The following is a 23,913-nucleotide window of genomic DNA, read 5'->3' as shown; positions in this document are numbered from 1 at the left end:
CGCACCTAGAGCTCGTGCTCCACAACAAGAGAAGCCACCGCGATAAGAAGCCCATGTGCCGCAATTAGAGAAAGCCCACGTGCAGCAACGAAGAACCAATGCAGCCGTAAATAAAGAAATAAATAAACAAATAAATAAATAAGAATTGGATGCCTAACTCAGGGGACCAAGGTCATGTTGACGGCATGTACTCTTGATATAATGGGACAAGACCTTCTTCACTTCTGTGCTCCTCTGACCTAAAATCTAAACCTCAGTCTAATCATGAGAAAAACATCAAACGAAACTCAACCAAAGGACGTTTGACAAAATACGTTTTATGAGAGGTATCTGGGAACGTGACCTTCTTTGGAAATAGGATCACTGCAGATAGAATCCAGTTAGGATGAGGTCATTTGGGCGGGCCTAATTCAGCGTAACTGGTGTCTCTGTAAAAAGAAAATTTGGACACAGGCACACACAAGAGGAGATGGCCACGTGAAGACACAAGCAGAGACGGGAGGGACGCAGCCACAAGCCAGGGATACACAGAGCCACCAGAAGCTAGAAAAGGCAGGAAGGACTTTCCCCTAGAGCCTCTGGAGGGAGCACGGCCCTGCTGACACTTTAGTCTCAGACTTTGCCTCCAGAACTGTGAGAGAATACATTTGCGTGGTTTTAAGCCCCTCTGTCTGTGGTACTTCGTTACAGCAGCCCTGGGAAAGTAAAAGCTGGCCAGCACTCCTCAAAACTGTTAAGGTCATCAAAAACGAAGAAAGTCTGAGAAGCCATCACAGCTCAGAAGAGCCTAAGGAGACGTGGTGATGAAATGTCGTGTGGGAACCTGGGTGGGGTCCCAGGACAGAAAAAGGACATTAGGGGGAAAAAGGAAATTTGTTGGACTTCAGTTAATAATGGGTCAATATTGGTTCATTAATGGAAAAAAAAAAGTACCATATTAATATATTAATAATACGGGAAATCAGGTGTGGTTTCATAAGGCAATCCTCTGTATTTGCAATTTTTCTATAAACCCAAGACTATTCTAAAAATTAAAGTTTATTTCTTAAAAAGTAAAACAAAACAAAAAACCTCTTGAATGAATACTAGAATCTTGGCTTGGCCACCACCCAGGTGTTTAGCCTTAGTCAAATTATTCAGTTTCTCTGTGCCTCGGTTTCCCCATCTGTAAAATGGGGGTGATGGGGTTGGTGCTTCATGGGCCTGCCCTGAGGATGGTGGGAGACCAGGATCTGGAGTAAGTGGAATCATCATCATCTCCATCAGGGATAGGCGGTGGCTGCTGCTGGAATTTTGGGTGAGTAGCAACAGAAGGTCAGCTCAAATGTCCCCGGGGCCAGGGAGAGAGGCTGAACTCCACTTCCGGGCTCAAAGTGCACACAGTCCCACACGGCTCTGTGTACCATGCCCTACACAAGTGACTGCACAAGTAGAACTTTTTCCTTCCTCGCTACCCTGCCCGGGACAGACGACTGAGATGGGACCGCGCGGGGCAGGGGGTTGGTTGTTAACCAGGACGCCCCTAAGAAATCAAAGGTCTCCAGAATGTCATTTCTTTAATGTCCACCCTTCAAGGGGCCCCGCAGAAGGTGAGGTAATAAATACAGAAGGTTGTAAGATGCAGCACGCCCGGCCCCCAGCCTGGTAAGGAAGGGGGGCGGGGGATGCCTGTAGACCTCGGTTTCCTTCATCTGAAAACTGGGGCAGGACACACTTCGAACCACGAGGCTCTGATACGGCAGCGTTTTCTGGGCGTCTTTCTCGTAAGAAAACGCAAGTCCCTGAGCTACGCAGACCTCAGGCTGGAATGCGGCTCCTTTCCGCTAGGGGGCGCCAGAGTCCGCGTCCCTCGGCATGAAGGACCACTCCCCTGTCCCGGGGCTGGTGCATCACCCCCAAAAGGGTCCCAGACCCCTGCCCAAGGGGGGACATACCTGGAGGTGGGGGTCCTGAGAGAACCCCATCCACCCAAGTCCTGGATCCCCTGCTCTCTTCACCTTTTCCTGCACCCCGGCCTCCCAAAAGGCCATTGTGCTCCCTCTCCAAGGAGATACAGTGAGTCGAGGAAAGGAAGACACAGAGGCTGTCCTGCTGAGGGACGGAGAAAGGAGGAGGCGCCGATCGGCCTTCCACCCCGGCTCACTCGTGGCCCTTCTGCCACCTGGGCCTGGGGCTGGAGCAACAAGGGGCACCTGGGTTCGCTGAGCGCTGGCCCACCCCGCCCCCACCGCCCGCAGGTCCCGCCTGCCACGCGCGGGTCTGAGTCCGGAGCGTTGGGCCTAGGTCACAGCAGGTTGATGTCGTCCAGGTAGCGGGCCAGGACTGAGTCCCGCACGTCCTTGAAGACCTTGCGGATGTTCTGTGTGTCCGTAGCGCACGTGTAGTGGCTGAAGAGGCGGCGGGAGCGAGAGCCCTTCCTGCTCCCGTCTGCGCCGTCCACACAGCTGGTGTACATGCCGGTGTACATGTCCAGGATGAACTTCTTGGCTGCCTCCGTGTCCTGCTTCGGGCCTGGGGACAGGGGTGGGCAGTCAGGGCACACGGCTCATGGGGCAGGTGGGAGCCTCTCCCTTCTGGGACCAAGGTGGGCTCTGGAGACCCTGTCCCCGATATGGGCAGCAACAGGGCTGCAGGGACCACCCACCAAAGTGCCTGCCTGCCACCGCCATCTTTTGCCTTTCTAGCTGGTCACTTGACTCAGGCCAAGCCAATAAGAGCATCAGGTATGTGTTCATGCAGGTCACATGATCTGGAATGGACCAATGACACTGGTCTCTGGGACTTTGGGCTGAACTGTGTTAAAAAGAGACCCTCTCTCTTGGCTGGGCTTGGAGCTGGGGGGATGGGAGCCTGGAACTGCAGAGAAAGACATCCTGCGGAGGTGCAAATGGGGAAACCGAGGCCGAGAGAGAGCGGGGGAAGGATGGCCATCCTGGTGAGGCACACATGCGATTCCCCCCACCACCATCTCACATTCATATATATATATATGAATATTAATATATATATTCATATATATATATGAATGAATGACTGGTGTCCATATAAGAAGACAAGAGACAACCAGAGACAAAGTCATGTGGTGACAGAGGCAGAGATTAGAGACATGCATCTACAAGTCAAGGAATGGCAAGGATTGCAGGGGACCACCAGAAGCTAGGAGAGAGGCCTGGAACAGATTCTCCCCTGGAGCCTCCAGAAGGAACCAACCCTGCTGACACCTTGATTTCAGACTTCTGGCCTACTGAACTGTGAGGGGAAAAATTTCTGCTGTTTTCAGCATCCAGTATGAAGGCTTGTGTTAGTTTATCCCCATTCTACAGAGGGGGAAGCTGAGACTCAGAGATCTTGGGCAGAGGACAGAGATGGGTCTGGAACTCAGGCCTGTCCCATTGCATTTGAAACCCCACTGGCTCTAGGCTGGGGTAGGACCTGGACCAGCATCTCTCTTGGGAGCTGCTTTTGGGAAGTGAAGGGATAGAAAGTTCTAGAACCACTCACCCTGGAAACTGGGGAAGTAGGTAGCCAGGTGGGAGGTGGGGATCTTCTCCTCCAGGATGTCAGTTTTGTTGAGGAAGAGGATGACGGAAGTGCTTTTGAACCAGGGCAGTTCCAGGATGGTGCCAAACAGGGCCAGGCTCTCCTTCATTCGGTTCTGGGTTGGGGGGCACAAGCAGGTCATGGATCTAGACGGCCAGCTCGGCCCAAACAGGAGACCTCTCCCCACGTAGAGATGGGGCTGTCGGCCCCCCATCCAGCAGCTTGAGGCTCCCCAATTCCCACCCAGCTGGGTCTGAGGGTGGTGTGGCCAGCTGCCTATGTACGCCCGAGATGGTTTTGTGCCTGTACTGGTTTGGGTAGTGTCCCCCACACACCAAAATTCATGTCCACCTGGAACTTCAGAATGAGACCTTATTTGGAAATAGGGTCTTTGAAGATGTAATTAGTTAAGAATCAGTCACACTGGAGTAGGATGGGCCCTAAGTCCAATGTCTGGTATCCTTATAAAAAGGAGAATTAGGACACAAGGAGATGGCCACGTGAAGATGGAGGTAAAATGGGGTGATGATTCTATAAGCCAAGGGACGCCAAAGATTGCCAGTGGCCACCAGAAGCTGGGAGAGCCTGGAACAGATTCTCCTTCACAGGGAACCAGCCCCACTGACACCCTGACCACAGATTTCTGGCCTCCAGGACTATGAGACGATACACTTCTGTTGTTTCAGCTCTCCCCCACCCCCATGCCCACCACCTCCCAGTTTGTGGTACTTCATCACAGCAGCCCTAGCAAACTAGGCCATCTCGTGTGGCTGGACTGGAGCAAGATCTGTGTCAGAATGACCTCAAATTGATTCTATCTGATTCAGTTTGAAAGTCGAAATTATAACCTTGGATCCCGAAACTGTCTATGGGAAAGTTTAACCCTGAAAAGTGCACATGTCAGAGATGATAACGTGCCTGACCTTCATGCCGGGAGTTAATCAGGAGAAGAGTTCACGCAAAGGAGAAGAATTCTGAGTAAAAGCAGGACATTGTCCCCATGACCCACATTCCCAGGACAGCTTACATTGTGCTTCAGTGGGGTGCGGGGGTGTGTGTGTGTCTTGAGGTTCGAGTGTCCGACTCTGTGTGTGTGTGTGTGTGTGTGTGTGTGTGTGTGTCAGGGTCCTGGCCTCACAAATGCTTGTAGATCTGTGTGTTGGGGTTCAATGGTCTGACCACAAAAGAGTGGACGGTGAAGCTCAAAGCCACGCCAGACACACAAAGCCCCACTCAAGAGTGCCTGCTCAGCTGTGGGTTCCCGGGCCAAGATGGGGGTAAGAAAAGCAGGGGAAATGGTGCCCCTGCATCCATCGTGGCCCCTCACCTCTTGGTTGTTTTCCTCCAGACACTGGTCGTATTCGCTCAGCGAGGCCAGGTAGATGAGGGCGATCACATTCTCGAAGCAGTGGATCCACTTCTTGCGTTCTGACTTCTGGCCCCCGACGTCCACGATCCTTACCGGGAACAACTCCCTTTCAGAGTTCAGGCCTAATCGGGACCCCCGTGACGAGGCGTCCCAGACCCCAGTCATGGCTGGGACATGCCATGAGCAATATTAATAGCAACAAGAATAGATGCCAGCCACCTTGTGTGTTACGGCGTTTCACCCCATGGAGCAAGTATCGCTATTATGCCCATTTTATGGATGAGGAAACTGAGGTATAGGGAGAGAGGGCACTTTCTAGAGCTTCTACTACACTGGGCTGCCTGATTTCTACCCCATGGTAGAAGACAGCTGGTTGCCCTCACTCTGCCCTGGTTCTGGCTGGGTGACAAGAGGGAAATTGCGGATCGTCTCCAGAACTCAGTTTCCCATCAGCTGTGTTCTAGTTGACCGTGGGAGTGTCCAGTGGCCACACAGATGGGCAAACGCCATCCCCTCTGTGTGTGGCCCAGGGAAAGGGTTCGCCTCCACCCCCACACACACCACAGCAAAAGCCTGGGCCCTCCTGCCTTTCTGTTCTCTCTTCTAAGAAACGTGGGTTACTGACAACAAGCCCTGTGTCATTTCCCCAGGGATGGGACCATTACTCAGGCAGCTGGAAGGAAATGCCAGAGCCTCAGAGCAAGAAGGGACTTGCCCTGCTGTACCGGAGGAAAATCCGGGCTGATGCCTGCGGCTCCTGATTCCTGAAACCAGCCTCTCTCGTGAGCCTCAGATTCCCTCAAACCCCGTATCCAGAGCGGGGCGTGTGATGCAGCGGTTGAGACTGGGGCTCCGATGGCTGAGATAGGTGTGGGGTATGCTGCTTGCCAGCCTCCCAGCTCGGAGTCTCAGTTTCCTCTGAGCCCTCACCTTTGGCCTAAGAACGGACTCAAGTTTCCCCATCTGATAATTCCCTCCTCAGCCCAGCCTTACTTCTGAACTTCCCCAACCACTACTTTTACTCCTAAACGTTTACCAACTCATCCATCCATCTATTCATCCATCCAACCCATCACCCACCCACCCATTTGTCCATACGTCCACCTACCCACCCATCAATCCATCCATCTGTCTATCTATCCATTTATCCATTCATACATACATACACCCACCCACCCATATACCCATCCATTGATCCGTCTATCCACCCACCTACCCATCCATGCGTCCATCCATGCATCCACCCACCCATCCATCCATCCATCTTTCCAACCATCCACTCACATTTCCAAACTTCCACTCTGACCTTCAACTGATCATCACCAGTGAAGCAAACTCAGCCCCTAACTTTGAGGGTCTCTCCGTCTAGTGGAGGAGACCCAATGCAAATAGATAAATTATGAACCTTCCTGCTAAGGACTATTGCAGAGGCCAGAACAACATGGGGCCGGGGGAGGGGGTGTTCAGGGAAACAAGGGATCAACATGGGTGGGTTGGACACTGAAGGGCCTCAAGCATCCCCCTGCACCCTCCACAGGTCCCTCCCTAAGGTCACTGAGGATTCTCTAAAGGCCACTAAGGTCACTGAGGATTCTCTAAAGGCCACTCCCAGAAGTCGCTTCTCTCACTGTATTCTTCCTGACCTCTCCTTGGCCTTTGACACTGACCATGACTCTGCATGGACCATCCTTTGCTGCACTGGCCACCCACACCTCTGGCTTCCAGCTCAGGCCTGTGTGCGCCCAGCCACCTCCCGGATGCCCCAGACCCCTCAGAACCAACCTGCCCCAAATGAGTTCATCATCTATTGTAACACCTCCTATCCCGCCACCACCACTGTGTCTCCACCATCTACTCTCTCACCTTGATGGGAAACCCATAGGGAGTCACTTTTGACTCTCTGCCCTAAATCCCATGCTCATCTAGTCCTGCCCATTCTACATCAGAAAGCATTCTCACACTGTCCCCTCATTTCCATCCCCAAGGCCACTTCCCGGGCACTTCCCAACCCTTTCTGCCTGAACCATGGCTCCTGCCTTCTCCTGGGTCTCCTGACCTCCAGCTTCACCCCTCATTTGGGGCTGGGTAAGCTCAAAGGGTGAGCTTCCCCAGCCCCAAATCAATCCCTCTGGTCTAGCCCTGACTGCACAGTCTCTGTCTCTTCCTTCCCATCACCTCCTAGCTCCAGTGAACTCCTATTCATTCTTCAATGCCCTAATAACAATGTCCCCTCCTCCAGGAAGACGTACCCTCCCAGAGCTCTGGGGGCTCAGTTTTGGCTCCCCCAGGTCCCAGTCCTGATTCCATGGAGGGGCTGGAGGTGTCTGTGTCCAGCCTTGCCTCCTTCAGCCTGGCAGCCCCTTTGGGGGCTGGGACTAGGCAACTCCTACTCATCCCTCAGTGCCCCAGTTCCTTTGCCCCTCCAACAGGAGCCTTCTCCACCCACCAGGCTATGCGCTCACCGCAGGTTGGTTTTCTGCACGGAGAAGCAGTACTCGTTGATGCCGGTGGTGGGCATGCGGCTGCGGAGCACGTCCTGCGAGGTAGGGATGTAGCCCTCCTCCATGATGCGGTCCAGATTTGACAGGTAGCTGTAGAGCCAGAAGCCCTGAGTCTTGGTCTTGAAACCTCCCTTTGCTTCTCAGGCCCACCACCCAGGGCCTGGTGAGGACCTTGCTGTGGGAAAGAGAGCCCCCAGGGCAGGGCCAGGATCTCTGGGGTCCCAGGTGGCTCAGGAGCACAGCCCAAGGCCATGGGAGCATCGGGAGAAGCAGCTTCACCCTCAGCAGCGTGACCCCAAGGACTGTCTCCCTGGCGCAGGCGTCACCCTGGGAAAACTGTCACCCCAGGTGTGTCACTGCCCCAAGAACAGTGATAGCTTGGAGCACTAGACACCCAGCGTCGTACCCAGGACAGCTTCACTGCATGATGATGAACAGCGTCACCCCAGAAATGGTGTCACCCCAGGAGAGCGTCATCCTAGAACAGTCACCCCAGAGGCGCCATCACCCCAGAAATAGTGTCACCCCAGGAATGATGTCACCCCATGAACAGTGCACCCCAGGAGCTGTGTCACCTGGGGAGCAGCGGCTCCCCGGGGACGGCCTCACCCCGGGGCAAGACCACCCACAGCATTCCCAGCAGTGGGAGCTGGCCAGCCTGAGGCCCCTCTGCCGGCTCCGATCCCTGGGACTGGGTCTCCTCTGGCTCCGCCTTGGCACCGCCTCGCACTCGGCACCCCGACCCCGCGCCCGTCCCCACGGACCCCAGACTCACTACACTGCCGAGTCGAGCAGGTGGAAATCGCGCCGGCGCTCGTAGCAGGCGCGGATGCCGGAGTCCCTCCACAGCCACTGCATGGCCACGGCATAGTGCTTCTCGAAGGTGGTCACCCTGTAGGGGTCCTGGCTCATGATCAGGTTGGCCCGGTGCTGGGGAGGGACAGACGGACAGGGGAGGGTCAGAGCAGCCGGGCGGGGCGGGTTGCCCTCCTGACGTCTCCACCCCCTTTCGTGCCGGCGTCCGTCCACCAAGGGTGGGCACAGGTAGAGCGCACAGCGGCGCGAGAGGCCAGCAGGGGCTTGTTTCCGTGCAGGGAGCGTCAGTTCTGGGTGACCCTGCCTGGGGCAGTAACCTCTTCTCTATCTGTTCTCCTTTCTTTGCACCGGAAGCAGGCACTCCTGTTGTTCATGTCTGAAGATAGGGTCTTTACAGAGGTAATGAAGTCACAATGAGGTCATGAGGGTGGCGCTAATCCAACGTGACTGGTGTCCTTGTAAGAAGAGGAGATTGGGACACAGACACACACAGAACGATGACCACGTGAGGACACAGGGAGAAGACAGCCATCTACGAGCCAAGGAGAGAGGCCTCAGAACGGACCAGTCCTGAGGTCTTGTGGGTTGGAACCCTCATGCACTGCTGGGGCGATGCAATCTGGTACAGCCATTGTGGAAAACAGTATGGAGGTTCCCACCAAAATTAAAAATAGAGCCACTGGGAATTCCCTGGCGGTCCAGTGGTTAGGACTCCACGCTTTCACTGCTGAGAGTCCGGGTTCCATCTCTGGTCGGGGAACTAAGATCTCACAAGCCATGTGACACGGCAAATAAATAAATAATTTTTAAAAATAGAGCTACTCTATGATACAGCAATTCCACTCCTGGGTATTTATCCAGAAGAATTGAAACTGGGATCTTGAAAAGATATCTGTACACCCAGGTTCACTGCAGTGTTATTTACAGCAGCCAAGATGTGGAAAGAACCTAAATGTCCATCGATGGTTGAATGGATAAAGATAGATATATCTCGAATACTATTCAGGCTTTAAAAAGAAGGAAATTCTGCAACAGGGGACAATGTGGATGAACCTTGAAGACACCATATTAAGTGAAATAACACAGTCACAGAAGGACAGATCCTGCACGATCCCACTTACATGAGGCATCTGGAAGAGGCAAGTTCATGGACACAGAGAGTAGAATGGGCTAGGGGAAGGGAGTTGGGGTTGCCATGAATAAAGTTTCCCTTAGGCAAGCGGAATACATCCTAGAGCTCTCCCTGATGACATTGTGTCTGCAGTTACTGATACTGCATCGTGCGCTTAAAATTTGCTAAGAGAATAGATTTCATGTTGAGTGTTCTTCACACAATAAAATAAAAATTTTAAAGAGAAGGGTGATGTGACGCACAGTCTGCATAGCACCCCTCCCCCCAGCAGGGTAGGGCAGGGCTCAGGAACCAGTCCACCGTACTAATATTTCCAGAACAAAACGCCTGCTGACTCAGGACTCCTACCAGGCATCATGGGGTCCAAGGGAGAGATGGCTGAGCCCTGGGGGTCCACGGGGAACCCGCGAAGTCGGTGGGGGGACCTGCTGGTGCTGAGCTGCCTGGAATGCAGAACAGGATCCCAGGAAACCTTGGAGGAGGTGGTTCTTCACAAGGACTTAGGGGATCTGAAGGGACACGGTCCCACCCTGAAGTCCTAAGGAAACCCCTCCCAGTGTGGCGCCCACGCAGTGAGAGCCGGGATGCTCACCTTGCTCTCGGGCCAGCTGAAGGGGATCTGCAGCCGTTCCATAGCCTCAATCATGCTCTGCATGGACACGAAGATGTTCTGGTAGACCAGGCTCCGGAAGCTCTTGCGTTCCTCCTCCGAGTAGCCTGCCCCGTGGATAATGCGCATCTGCTTGATGAACGTGCTCTTCCCGCTCTCGCCAGGGCCTGGGGAGGGGACTCTGTGGTCAGCTCAGCCCTCCGGGGCTCCCACCACCCGCCACCTCCCGCCACTAGGGTTCAAATCCCCGCTCTGTGATCCTGGGCGAGCAGCTTCATGGCTCTATGTCTCGGTTTCCCCACCTGTGAAACATGGTTTGCTGGGTGGACGTGAGGGGTAAACTAGTTCATTAAAAGTTTGTCCCAGGAGGGGCAGCAAACCTCGGCCTGCCGGCCGCTGTTTTTATTTTTAATTTGGGGGTTTTGTTTTGTTTTGTGTTTTTGTTTTTTTGCCACACCACGCGGCTTGTGGGATCTAAGTTCCCCGACCTGGGATGGAACCGGGGTCCCCTGCAGTGAAAGCGCTGAGTCCTACCACTGGACCACCAAGGAATTCCTGACAGCTGCCTGTTTTTGCATGGCCAGCAAATTTTTACAGTTTGCATGGTTTTTGTATTTCTAATTCTTTTCACCCTTACAGTTTTTACATTTTTGTAGTGGTTACAGTTTTTGCATTTTTTAATGGCTGAAAGGAATCCAAAGATTCCTTTTTGGTGACACCTGAAAATGACATGAAATTCAGGTTTCAGGGTAGGTCAATAAAGTTTTATTGGCACATGGCCGTGCCTTGTTGTATACAAATTATCTAGGGTTGGTTTCTCGGGACAGCTGCAGTGTTGAGTAGTCAGAGATCCTCTGGCTTGCAAAGCTGAAAAGATTTACCATGTGGCCCTTTACAGAAAAATCTGTGGACCCCTGGCCTAGAGTGTGCTTTGACATAGTAAGAGCTACATTCCTGTCCACTATTATTAGCAATAGTAGTCTTTACCATGATTATAATTACTATTATTATTATTCGCTATAATAATTTCAGGAAGAGAAAGTTTTGTGAAGGAAATACAATAAGATAAATAGATAAAGAATGATTAAGTGACTACTACAGCTAAGTGTCACAGAAGGCTTCTCAGTGGAGGTGACATTGGCGTTGAGATCTGAAGGCTGGGAAGGTTGCTCTCGTGCCAAGATCTGGAGGAGGGAGCACCAGGCAGTGGACACAGCACGTGCAAAGGCCCTGGGGCAGGACCAGGCCTGGTGTGTTGGAGGAATAGCGAGGAGGCCTGTGTGCTTGGAGGTGAGTGAGCGAGGGGGAGAGAGGGAGGAGGTGAAATTATGATTGTGGAAGGGGTTCTAAGGAGAAGGGGGCTTTGAGTTAGGCTGGGTAATCTAGGAGGGCTTCACTGAGGAGGTGACATCTCATCTGAGACCTGGCAGATGACAGAATTCATTAGAAGAGAAGGGGGAATAGCATTCCCAACAGCAGGCACAGCACATGCAAAGGTCCAGGGGCAGGACCATGCCTGGCATGTTGGAGGAACAGCCAGGAGGCCTGTGTGTCTGGGGCAGAGTGATCAAGGGGGAGAGAGGGAGGGGGAGGGCAGGGAGGGGACAGGGCAGGTCATGCAGGGCCTTGTGGGCTGTGGGTAGAGGAGGGGTGGGGCCTGACCCAGGGGCTCACAGGTGGCCCCTGACTACTGAGGGGAGGGCAGGTTGGGGAGGGGTGAACCCAGCCAAATGGGACTGTTCTGGTCCAGGCTGGACCCAGGTGGCCGCGTGGAGCTAGAGAGAAGAGGACATATGCCCAAGATATTTGGGAGACAGAATACACACGACCTTGCTGATGGACCAGAGTGGGGAGAGGGTCCTTGCAGGCTCACCTACAGAATCTCCAGGGCCAAGCGCTGGATGAAACCACAGGGCCCTTCTGAGTGCAGGGTCGCACGTCAAAAAGCCGGTCATGGGTCTGGGATAGTAACACTAGAACCTTTGGAAGCTCAAAGAGCAAGGCCTGGCTCCCTGCTGTCTGAGCCCTGATATCTCCCTGTCTGAGCCTCTGTTTTCTCGTCTGTGAAATGGGCATGATAGCCAGGCGGGAGGTGTGGGGCCGGGAACCACCTCCAACACCTTGTCACCCTGCCGGCTCCTGGGGGACACTGGTGTGGGGTCCCTCCAGGGGTGGGGAAGCGGACTCGTGCAGGAGGAACTGGGACCAGCAGCAAAAAGGGAAGGGGTGCCCTGGCTGGAGCCAGAAAGAGGAACGAGGAGCAGAGGAAACACAGCAGGGAGGAGGCTGGGAGTGTAAGAAGCGGCAGAGGACGGGGTGGAACTCTGTTGTACCGCCCCTGGGGGGCTCTCGTCCCCTCCCACTCCCAGCAATTCTGAAGGCAGTGAGGGCAGGACCCAGCGACACCGCTGCACTCGAGATCCAAGGAAAAGAGTCAATTTGCTATGGCCCTAAAGGACATTCATGGGGAAACTGGGAATGCCAGCGGGACGTGATGGTGACGGGATTCGGGACGTGATGGTGACGGGATTGCATCACGCTCATCGCCTGCTCACCATTGCCCTGGGGGGGTCTTTGCTTTTTAGTGGGACGTAAACCCACTGAAGTATCTGGGGGGGAAAAGGTGTCAGGGCTGCAACTTTACTCACAAACGGTTCCGATAAAAATGAATACGTACGTGTTAAATATAATATATAAATGTATAACAAATAAACTATAGCTATGCATTATGTAAATTATAAGTATATACACATATACTTATATATAATGTGTGTGTATACATATATATATGTATATATATATATAGAGAGAGAGAGATAGAGGGAGAGGGCGAGCAGGGTGGGATGGGATAAAGGGCATGTGATAAAATGTTAACATTTGCAGAAGAATCCGGTGCAACTTTTTTATAACTCTGAAAGTATTTTAAAATGAAAAGTTAAGAAAGTGGGAAAAAAAACCCTCAAGGGCTTCCCTGGTGGTGCAGTGGTTAAGAATCCACCTGCCAATGTATGGGACGTGGGTTCGAGCCCGGGTCCGGGAAGATCCCACATGCCGTGGAGCAACTAAGCCCGTGCGCCACAACTACTGAGCCTGCGTGCCACAACTACTGAAGCCCATGCGCCTAGAGCCCATGCTCTGCAACAAGAGAAGCCACCGCAGTGAGAAGCCCGTGCACCTCAATGAAGAGTAGCCCCCGCTTGCCACAACTAGAGAAAGCCTGCATGCAGCAACGAAGACCCAACGCAGCCAAAAATAAAATAAATAAACTTATTAAAATAAAAAAAAACCTCAAATGCCATGTGAGATGCTGCATTGGAGGCTGGAACAGAAAAGGGGCCGTGGTGGAAAAACCAGTGAAATCTAAATCTGGAGTTTAGTTAACAGAAATGTAATGGTACGGTTCCCACATTAATATCTCAGCTGTGATGAGCACATGGCACTTATGTAAGATGTCACCACGAGAGGAAGCTGTTTAGGAGGAGACGGGAACTCTCTGGACTATCTTTGCCACATTTCTGTCCTTCAAAAATGATTCCAAAATAAAAAGTTTCCTGCAAACAAACCAACAACAAACAAAAAACGCCCCACAGTTCCACAATCTGAAATGCTTCAGTAAGGAGCCACATGTGTCTCAGATTCCTTGGATTTCAGGACGGGGATACATCAAACTCAATAAATATTCCTGCAGTAGAACCTCTGACTACCACAGTCAGTGAGATAAACCCACAGCCTCGCCTCCCACTGGGAAACCTGGGAGATGGGCTGGTGTCCGGAGCTTCTGCTATTTGGAGGTGGAAGAGGTACCGTAAGCCCCCCTGTCCTCCTAGGGTGCCGGGGGGTCCACACGCACCAGCTTGCCTGAGCCCACAAGAGGAATGGCTCTTGGCTCCACATTTCACGTGGGGCAACTGAGTCCCAGATCGGTTGGGTCGTGCAGCTGGTGGGTGGCCAAACTGGGACTCAAACCCGGCTCTGAGTCCAGAGCTCACGGGCTTTTTAATAATCATTCCGGGAAGTTCCCCAGGCACTGCCTGAATTATCGTCACTAAGATTCCCACTGTTTTCCCATTCGCAGTAGAGACGTGGGGGCTCAGAGAGGTGAAGTGACTTTCCCAGGGTCACACAGCTACTGGAAAAGCAGAGGAGTAAACACAAGCCCTTGTGGATCCTTCACCTTCATCAAAGTATCAGTTCATGTGATGTTTCTACGGACGCTCGGAAGCTCGTCGGCTCCTCTGGGTGCTGCCAAGACGGCGGTGAGACCTACGGCAGGGGGCTGCACCCTTTGACCTTCCTCTGGGTTGCCCCCAAAAGTGTGGAGAACAAAGAAAGATCTCACCAAGAAACAGTTAATTTTTATTTATTTATTTATTTTTGGGTGCGTTGGGTCTTCGTTGCTGCGTGCAGGCTTTCTCTAGTTGCAGCGAGCGGGGGCTACTCTTCATTGCGGTGCGCGGGCTTCTCACTGCGGTGGCTTCTCTTGTTGCAGAGCATAGGCTCTGGGCACGCTGGCTTCAGTAGTTGTGGCACATGAGCTCAGGAGTTGTGGCTCGCAGGCTCTAGAGCGCAGGCTCAGTAGTTGTGGCACATGGGCTCAGTAGTTGTGGTGCACGGGCTTAGTTGCTCCACGGCATGTGGGATCTTCCTGGACCAGGGCTCAAACCTGTGTCCCCTGCATTGGCAGGAGGATACTTAACCACTGCACCACCAGGGAAGTCCGCAACAGTTAATTTTGTTGAGATGCACCGATTTCCTTTTTTTTTTTTCCTCTTCTGTTTCATTAAAGAAAAAAAAATATCCTGGTTGCCACCCACAACTTGGGTTTTGTGACTCACAAGTGGCTCACAACCTGAAGTCTGAAAAACTCCACCTTTGCAGTTGTGACTGTCCTGGAGCCACTGAGGAATCAGGAGTCTCTCTGCTCCCTCTCCTGATGTGGTTCAGCAAGCCCCCCAAATGGGACTGGGAGCTGCAGGGAGAGCTGTTGCCACCTGGCACGTCCTCGCAGCCAGACGGGAAGTGATTGCTTCCTTCTGGGAATGGGTGAGGAAGTAGAAACTCGCGGAGGCCAGGAGCCGTGCCAAGCCCCAGGCATCGCGAGACGCTGTGCAGCTCCTTCCATGGTTGATGGCAGTCCCAGCCCCGCCATCCTCCCCCAGGAAACTGGGCCACTGGGACACAGGGAGCTGCCTGAGAGCAGACAGCTCATCTTCTTTGCCCAGCTCTGCCTCAAAACTGGCTGCAGACCCCAGACCCATCCTGCCGCCGCCCTGGGCCTCAGTTTCCCCATCTGTCATTGGGCTTCTGTAGAGGCACGTTCACAGGGCAGTCAAGCATGTGGACTGTGGAACCAGAATTCTAGGTTCCGATCCTGGTTGTGTGACCTTGGGCAGGTCGCTTCACCTCTCTGGGCCTCGGTTTCCCCGTCTGGAGTGGTTCCTACCTCACATAGTATGGACAGAGCTGGCTCCTTTAATTGCCTTATTCTGAGTCTTCCCCCTCCTCAACGTGGTGACCACTTCCTGTCAGGGACAGACCCCCAGCCCCTTGGCCTTCTTCCTCCAAAGGGTCAGCCACCTCCCAGAAAAAAAAAATAATAATAACTTTTGGATTCAATTCCTGTTTTTAAAGAGGGCAGGTGTGGAAGCAGCCCTCAGGGCTTGGATAGGGGTGTTGAAACCACAGTCCAGCGGGCTGTCCATAGGGCCACCATCTGTGCTTGGGCACGTGGACAACCTCCCCTCTCCCCTCTCCCACCCCTACCAGCAGAAGTGGCTTCCTGATTTGGGACTGGCTGTGCAGTGATCAGTGGGGCAAGGGACTTTCCCAGCTCCAGGAAGATATGGTACAGCTCTGGGGAAAATCATCCCTGAAACAGGATTCATTCATTCATTCATTCACTCATTTATAAATCATGCATCGGGTATCTGCTCTACGTCAGGTCACCGTACTCCTGAAATAGATGCTGGGGACACAGGAGTGAATAAGATGGACATGGTCCTCACCTCTGTGTTGCTTGCTGTGTAACTGGAGAGACAGACAATAAACAAGGAAACAAGAAAACACCTGAGAGAGCATCAGCGAGTGAGTGGTATGAAGAAAAATCAGGCGAGAAAGAAAGATGGGGCTGACTTTGAAGCCCGGGAAATCAGGGAAGACTTCTCTGAGGAAGTGACACTTGAGCTGAGACCTGTCTTGAGTGAAAGGAGTGAGAGCACCAGCCATGCAAAGGCTTGGGGGATGCTGAGAGCCCTTGGCAGGGAGAATGGCATGTGCAAAGGTCCTGAGGTGTGGTTAAAGAAAACCTGAGATGTGCAAGGAAGTATCACTAACACTGCCAAACCCCTAGCCCAACAGGTCAAGAAAAATGGAGCAAAGACAAAGAATGAAAAAGGAGACATCACTACAAATCCCACAGACATGAAAGGATGACAAGGGAATGTTATAAACAACCTTATGCCTATACATTTGACAACTTTGAAGAAATGGACAAATTCTTTGGAAGATACCAATAACCAAAGCTCACTCGAGAAGGAATAGCCCTATTTATTAAAAGATAGTAAATAAAATATATATACTAGCCTAGCTATTACAGAAAGTGAATAGAGATAGCTATGAAATTAAATTCTTAATTAAAACGTTCCAGGCTCAGACAGCTTCACTGGGGTCCCATGCCCCCACCCTCTCCTCTCTCTCCACCCCTCAGGGCTGCCCCTTGCCACTGAGCAAGAGAAGAGAGAGGACGGCCATCCAGATGACCAGGCTCTTTGCCCCAGGACAGGCAGATGGGACTTTGGAACACTTCCCCGGCCCTCGCTCAGGGCTCAGGCAGTCCCAGGAGACCCTCCAAGGCTGGCGTCCCTGGGCTTAGGCCAGCAGGGTCATACACAGGGCAAGGTGGCTGGGGAAGTGGACACACGTGGACAAGAAGACATGAGGTCTCAGAGGCTTCCAATCCACCACACCCACGTCACCCCCACTCCCTCACCCTGTTCTATTTTCCTCCTGTTCTTCGCGCTGCCGGAAATTATTTTACCTGCTTATTAGTTTGGGGGCTTAACATCTGTTTCCCCCACCGGAAGCTGAGGTCCCCAGAGGCAGGGACACGCTCCATCTCCTCTGCCGCTGTGCCCCCACGAATTACTCAGTATGTCTTGAGTGAATGAACCGACCAATCAATCAATCAATCAGAGGCACGTGGCAATGCTCTCTCTGCCCACACGACCGTGCTGATAAACCACCAGAACAGACCCAGCTCTCCAGAGGGACGGGAGGGGCTCGGAGGGCGAGGCTGGAGCTCCCCGGGCTGTGCGGCTCATTCCCTTCCTGCAACGCGGAACCGATGGGGCGGGCCGGGCCTGCTTGACAGAAGCCAGGCCGCCGGCCCAAACCGCCTCTGCTCCTGCAGATGCCCAGGAGATGGCCGGACCGCGGGACGGGCCCACAGCTCACCCCTTGGGACGAGGAACCGGGCCTCAGTCGACTCATCCTGAAAGTGGGCTCCCAGGCTGTCCCGCCCGGGGTGGCCGCGGACTCACCCAACAGCAGCAGCTTCAGCTCCCCTCGGTCCCGCTTCTTCTGCTCCAGGAGGATCTTGTTGATTTCCTGGTCGATCCGGGCCGCCGACTTCTCGTCCTCGGTCAGGCACCAGGCGCAGCAGCGCCAGGTCAGCGAGCGGGCCATGGTGGGGCCTCAGCGGGCACCAGGCGGCATCGCCCCCGCGCCCTCCTCCTCCCCCGGGAGGCACCCCGGCCGGCCGCTCCGGGGTGGGCTTCTGACAGCCGGCGGCAAGAGTCTCCCTCGTCGTGGGGGTCGCCCCCCCGGGACCCCCGGCTTCCCGGCCTTGGGCACCCGGCGGCCCAGCTCGGCGAGGCCTGCGCGGCGGGTCAGGGGTGGAGAAGGAGAGGAGATGCCGGCTTAGGGCTCCCCGCCCACCCCCAGACCTGCCCGGCCCGGCCCGACAGGTTGACGGCAGTAGAGCCAGAGGTGAGGTGGGCGCCCCAGGGGAGGGCGGGGCGGGGAGGAAAGGCCCGGCGTCTGCAATCTGGGTCTGCGCTGAGCCTCCTTCCTCATTCTGGAGAAGGGGTGGACCCTGTCCTCCTGGGCCTCTGACGCCCGGCCCCGGCCCACCCACCTCTCCCCCTCCTCTGGGCCAATTAGAAGCAGTCATCAGAATACCCCACAAGGTCTTTTTTAAAAGCACAGCCAGGGCCCGGCGTCACTTACTGTTTTAAGTGCTTTTGTGTTTGGCGGGGTGGGGGTTGGTCATGCGGACAGCACCCCAAGTTCCTTGCCATTCCCGCTGCACAGATGGGGACATAGAGGCACAGCCAGGCAGTGACAGCCCCCGAGGACCCTCTCCCACCCGTGGGGTCTCAGTCTCAACTGCAGAGCTGGCAGCTTTGGGACTTTGGAACGGGGCCATTCATTCTTCTTGCAAACATTTATGCGACGCCTACTGTGTGCCAGGCATTCTACGCACAGCAGGGACCCAAATGACAAAAAACCCAATCTCCCTGCCTTATGCTCTAGACAGACAGATAAAGAAATACCTTAAATATATGTATATCTAAGCCTATCAGATGGCCATAAATTGTGAGAGGAAAATAAAGCTGGGAAGGGGGATGGGAGATTGGGGGGGGCTCATGTGTGGCTTGAAACAGGGGGTCAAGGAAGGTCACTCTGAGAAGACAGGCATTTGGGAGGAGAAGTTGGACAGGCAGCCTGGACATAGAGGGATCTTGGGAGTCAAGCCCGCATCCCAGCGAGGCCATGAGGCCCTCGTTCCCTGACGACTCAGCCTTCAGGACCTTAGAAGCAGGAGGGGACACAGGGGTGGCTGTGTAGCTGCGTCCCCACAGAATGTCTCCAATCCAGCAGCTCTTTGCTGTGTTCGGGGATAGAATGCTCTTTGAGAGGTTCTAGAAAGCTCTAGAAAGTTCCCAAACACCCCTCCCCCCCAGAGATACACAGAATCTGGGAGACCCCGGGCCCCTCCCACAGGCACTGGTGAGGCTCAGAGAGGGTGTGTGCTGTGCCTGAGGTCACACAGCCGCAACTGTCTGCCTGTGCCACGCCCCAGCCGGCACCAATGCGGTTTCCTTCGCTGTTGATTCATAACGACCAGCAGATGGGAAGTTCGATAGGGGCCCCGTTGGGTCACTGGGTCCTGGCAGGCACTGCCCTGCTCAACCCCGTTCCCACCCCCGACCGGATGGCCGTGAGGAGGGGGTGCTCCCCGCGGCCTGAGGCCTGGGTGACTTCCCACTACCGGGGAAGGTGAAGAAAAGCAGAAATAATAATCTGGGCCACACAGAAGCAGAACGGAGGTAACCAGCTTGGCAAAACCCAGAGGCCAGGCTGAGTCACAGACTGGAGGGTGGATGGCAGGGCAAGGCCAGGAGCACCTGGGGCCACCCCGCTGTTTCCCAAAGGACACCAGGTCCCTAACCCATCACACAGGGCCAGGGCGGCATCCCGCTGACTTCAGAGAAATAAAAACAGGTGCCTTGATTCCCCCTCCTCCGGGGCCCATACTCTGTGAATTTCTCCAGCCTCACAACAAATCTTCCCACTTCCCCAAACAGGCGAGGAGCTGCTTCCTCTCCAGATGAGGTACCATCCTGGCGGGACACCTGTCACCTATTAGTTCATTCGGGAATAACAGGGTGAGCTGTGTGTGTGTTTAAAAAATACACACACACGGACCTCCCTGATGGTCCAGTGGGTAAGACTCCACGCTCCCCATGCATGGGGCCCAGGTTCCATCTGTGACTGGGGAACTAGATCCTGCATGCCGCAACTAAGAGCTGGCGCAGCCAAATAAATAAATAAGTAAATTTTTAAAACATATATTAAAAAAAAGTACACACACAGACTTCTCTTGCAGTCCAGTGGTTAAGACTCCGCCCTTCCACTGCAGAGGGCGTGGGTTCCATCCCTGGTCAGGGAACTAAAAATTAAAACAAACACACACACACACACACACAGAAAACACAGAAAACATGAACATATAACCTAATAATTTCCTGTGAAACTGATACCCACGTGATCCCCACCTAGGCCAAGATTCAGGGTATCGTCAGCCCCAAGAGGGTTCCTAGATACCCGTTCCAACAAGACCCCCTTCCTCCTGCTGGGCAGTCGGTACTGCACCAACTTCTGTGGTATTTCTGTGTTTGGGGGGTATTTTTGGTAACAAGATTTATTTTGCTTTTTGTTTTTTCAATTTACGTGGCTTGGTAGGTGCTTCCTTTGGTGTACGGTTTTGTGTTTTAACAAATGTACACAGTCATGTAAATTATGGCTAAAACAGTTGACAGAATATGGTCTGTCACCTTAAGAACCCCCTCCAGGTACCTCTTTATAGCCAGACCCTCACCTGAGCCCTCACCCCTGGAAACCATCAGTCTGCTTTTTTTTTTTTTTTTTTTGCGGTACGCGGGCCTCTCACTGTTGTGGCCTCTCCCGTTGCGGAGCACAGGCTCCGGACGTGCAGGCCCAGCAGCCATGGCTCACGGGCCCAGCCACTCCGCGGCATGTGGGATCCTCCCGGACCGGGGCACGAGCCCACGTCCCCTGCAACGGCAGACGGACTCTCAACCACTGCGCCACCAGGGAAGCCCGATCTGGTCTTTGTTGCTATGGTTTTTTGAATCTTTTTGAGACTGTCATATACATGGAATCACACACTGTGTAATTTTTGAGACTGGCTTCTTTCACTTAGCATCTGAGATCCGCCTATGCAGTGGGGCATGTCAGGAGCCCTCTCCTTTGGACTCTTGGGTAGTTTTCTGTTGTGTGGGTTCATCACCCTTTATCTGTTCACCCGTAGAAGGCCATTTGGGTTGCTCCCAGTTTGGGGGTGATAACGGATAGTGCTGCTGTAAACATGCACTATAATCATCATCAGTGCTCATTTCTCTAGGATATTTCTAGAAGCGGGATGGTTGGGTCATAAGGTAATTGTACGTATAACTTTGTAAGAAACGGCTGAATGCTTTTCTGGTGTGGCTTTCCCATTTTGCACGCCCATCAGAAATGCCTGAGGGGGGCTTCCCTGGTGGCGCACTGGTTAAGAATCTGCCTGCCAATGCAGGGGACAAGGGTTCGAGCCCTGGTCCCGGAAGATCCCACGTGTTGCAGAGCAACTAAGCCCGTGCGCCACAACTACTGAGCCTGCGCTCTAGAGCCCGTGAGCCACAACTACTGAGCCTGTGCTCTAGAGCCCGTGAGCCACAACTACTGAACCCGCGTGCCACAACTACTGAAGCCTGTGCATGTAGAGCCCATGCTCCACAACAAGAGAAGCCATCGCAATGAGAAGCCCGCGCACCGCATCCAAGAGTAGCCCCGGCTCGCCACAACTAGAGAAAGCCCGCATGCAGCAACGAAGACCCAATGCAGCCAAAAATAAATAAATTTATTAAAAAAAAAAAAACCCCAACTGTGGAATTGCTGGGTTACAAGGTATTTCCCAGATATTAACTCTCTTTTGCCAAAGTGCGTGTACCAATTTACAACCCCAGTAGCTCTGGTAAGTTTTTTTTGTTTGTTTTTTAAATTTTTGCCCGTGCCACCGGGCTTGCAGAATCTTCGCTCCTCGATCAGGGATCGAACCCGTGCCCCCTGCAGTGGAAGCCCGGATTCTTAACCACTGGACCACCAGGGAATTCTCTCTGGTGAGTTTTTTATGGACCTAAATTTATCCCATCCAAAAGTCTCTCCTTTATTCAGAAACGACGATCTCCTTGCTGTTCCTTTGGTATGAGAAATGCCCTTTCTGTTTAATGAGGAATAGGATGTCTACATGGTTTTACAGTACCTCACAGTCCTCAGCTGATGGGAGGCCACAGCTGGGTCATTCCCTGGCCACTGCCCTTGGCCATACCCAAGGTCATGCCCCCGCCCCCACCAGGGCTGGCCCAAGGCTGGGGTACAAATGTCCATCCCCTCCCTTTATTAACTGATGAATCACGGATTTGATTCCACTTCTGCGAGTATATCCATACCGAAAGCAGGGTCTCCAGAGGGTCTTTCCCACCCAAGTTCACAAAAGCATGATTCACCGCAGCCAAAAGGAGGAAACAGCCAGGATCCCCTCGCCGGCCACCTGGGCCGGCTTGGTGGGCGGGGGACTCGGGCTCGGAAGGTTTTCTGTCTTGAAAGCCTCCTGGTTTTGTAACAAGGGCCCTGCGTTTTCACTTTGCACCGGGTCGCGGCTGGTGCCCAGGCTCGGGGGCGCCGCCTACCGTCAGGGCAAGGGCCCGGCCGCTCTGTGCCTCGGTTTCCCTGTTGGAACCGGGATGCGGAGAGGACCTCCGGAGCGGATGCGCGTTCGCGCGGACGGGCGCGGAAAGCAGGCGAGCAGCACCTGCCGGCCGCGGGGCACATGACGGCCAGGCGCGCCGGCAGCATCCGCGGGCTCCCTCCCTGCACCCACCTCCCGAATCCCACTCCCTCCTCCGCCTCCACCTGGGACCACTCCATCATCTCCCACCTGGTCCAGCTGAGTCCCCTCCATCCGGGTCCCTGATTCCGCCCTCAGCCCCACAGTCTGTCCTCCCGGCAGCGGCCACCAGAGGGCGCCTATGAGCACTGAGTCAGGCCCTGTCCCGCCCCTGCCCACAGTCCTCCAGGGTCCCACCTTCCTGAGGGTAAAAGCCCAAGTCCTCCCCGCGGCCCACAAGGCTCTGCACGACCTGCCCTGTCCCCTCCCTGCCCTCCCCTCCTCCCTCTCTCTGCCTCACTCACTCTGCTCCAGACACACGGGCCTCCTTGCTGTTCCTCCAATGAACCAGGGCTGGTCCTGCCCCAGGGCCTTTGCACATGCTCTGCCCTCCGCCTGGCAATCCCCTCCCTCAGACCACAGCACGGCCCCTTCTCTTCACGTCTTCCAGCATCCTATTCATACGCCACCTTCTCCGAAAGGGCTTTCCTGAACAGCCTGCCTGAAATGGCCACTATCGCTGCCAATGACTCTTCCCTGCTGCTTTTATTCATAGATTGAGTCATGGTGATAAGTGCTGTCTCCCTGTATATGCAGTGCCTAGGACAGTGCCTGGCACACACGGGGCCTTCAGGGCATTTCCATCCCACTGATGAGTGAGTAAATAGAACTGGAGGGGGATATGGAGAAATGCGACCCTGGCATACAGCTGGTGGGAAGGAGAAATGGGGCAGCCGCCGTGGAAACAGCCTGGCGGTTCCTCAAACGGTTAAACGTGGAATCGCCATTTGACCCAGCAATTCCACTTCTGGGTTTATAGCCAGTAGAATGGAAAGCAGAGTCTCAAAGAGATACTTGCACACCTGTGTTCACAGCATCGTGATTCACGACAGTGAAAAGGGGGAAACAACCCAAGTGACCATCAACGGATGGATAAACAAAGGTGGTCCATCCACGCAGTGAAATGATTCAGCCTTAAAAAGGAAAGAGATCCTGACACCTGCTACACCATGGATGTACCTGAAGGACATGATGCTCAGTGAGAAGCCAGACACAGAAGGACAAATACTGTGTGATTCCACTCACATGGAGTCCCTGGAGGAGTGAAATCCATAGAAAATAGGATGGTGGGGCCAGGGGCTGGGGGAGGGGGTGGGGAGTTATTGATTAATGGGTATGGAGTTTCTGTTTGAGGTGATGAAAATGTTTTGGAGACAATTACTGCTGACGGTTGCACAACATTGCAAATGAAACTAATGTCACCGAACTGTATATTTAAAAATGGTGAAGCTGGTAAGTTGTAGGTGTATTTACCACAATGTAAAAAATATTTTTTTTTAAGGAAAAAAAGACTGAGAGATGGCAGGGAGATCACTGGTCCAACATCTTGGTTTGCAGAAAGAAATGGGGCCGGGGGAGGGGCCCGTCTTCCCAAGAGGATCCGCGACAGTGAGTGGCCAGTTGGGCCCAGAACCCAGGCCCCATCTCTGTCCCCTG

At 53.7% G+C, this 23,913-nt stretch overlaps 1 protein-coding gene and 1 long non-coding RNA gene across 4 annotated transcripts; one reads left to right on the top strand and one right to left on the bottom strand.

Annotated features, from left to right (window-relative positions):
- Positions 1–297: 297 nt before the first annotated feature.
- Positions 298–18,026, bottom strand: GNA15 (G protein subunit alpha 15). 3 transcript variants are annotated; one of them, XM_027085534.1, is made up of 7 exons: positions 17,507–18,019; positions 9,951–10,135; positions 8,186–8,340; positions 7,372–7,500; positions 4,868–4,997; positions 3,502–3,655; positions 298–428 (listed from the first exon to the last, which is right to left on the bottom strand). In XM_027085534.1, the coding sequence occupies exons 1-7, from the start codon at positions 17,649–17,651 to the stop codon at positions 406–408; spliced, it is 921 nt and encodes a 306-aa protein (XP_026941335.1). In that variant the 5' UTR covers positions 17,652–18,019; the 3' UTR covers positions 298–405. The 3 variants fall into 3 exon arrangements, with proteins under 3 accessions (XP_026941335.1, XP_026941333.1, XP_026941334.1); XM_027085532.1 differs by lacking the exon at positions 298–428 and adding an exon at positions 1,450–2,511 and having other exon boundaries at positions 17,507–18,026; XM_027085533.1 differs by lacking the exon at positions 298–428 and adding an exon at positions 1,450–2,511 and having other exon boundaries at positions 17,005–17,625.
- On the top strand, positions 17,845–23,487 carry LOC113608749 (uncharacterized). Its single transcript, XR_003428413.1, has 2 exons — positions 17,845–17,954; positions 23,292–23,487. It is a non-coding gene; the product is annotated as an uncharacterized LOC113608749 (long non-coding RNA).
- Positions 23,488–23,913: the final 426 nt, after the last annotated feature.

Source organism: Aethalodelphis obliquidens, unplaced genomic scaffold (genome assembly GCF_003676395.1).
Source record: "Aethalodelphis obliquidens isolate GAN/ISIS:26980383/991018 unplaced genomic scaffold, ASM367639v1 scaffold53, whole genome shotgun sequence".
NCBI lineage: Eukaryota > Metazoa > Chordata > Mammalia > Artiodactyla > Delphinidae > Aethalodelphis > Aethalodelphis obliquidens.
The sequence above is the reverse complement of the archived record's forward strand: the minus strand, read 5'-3'. Positions and strand labels throughout refer to the sequence as shown.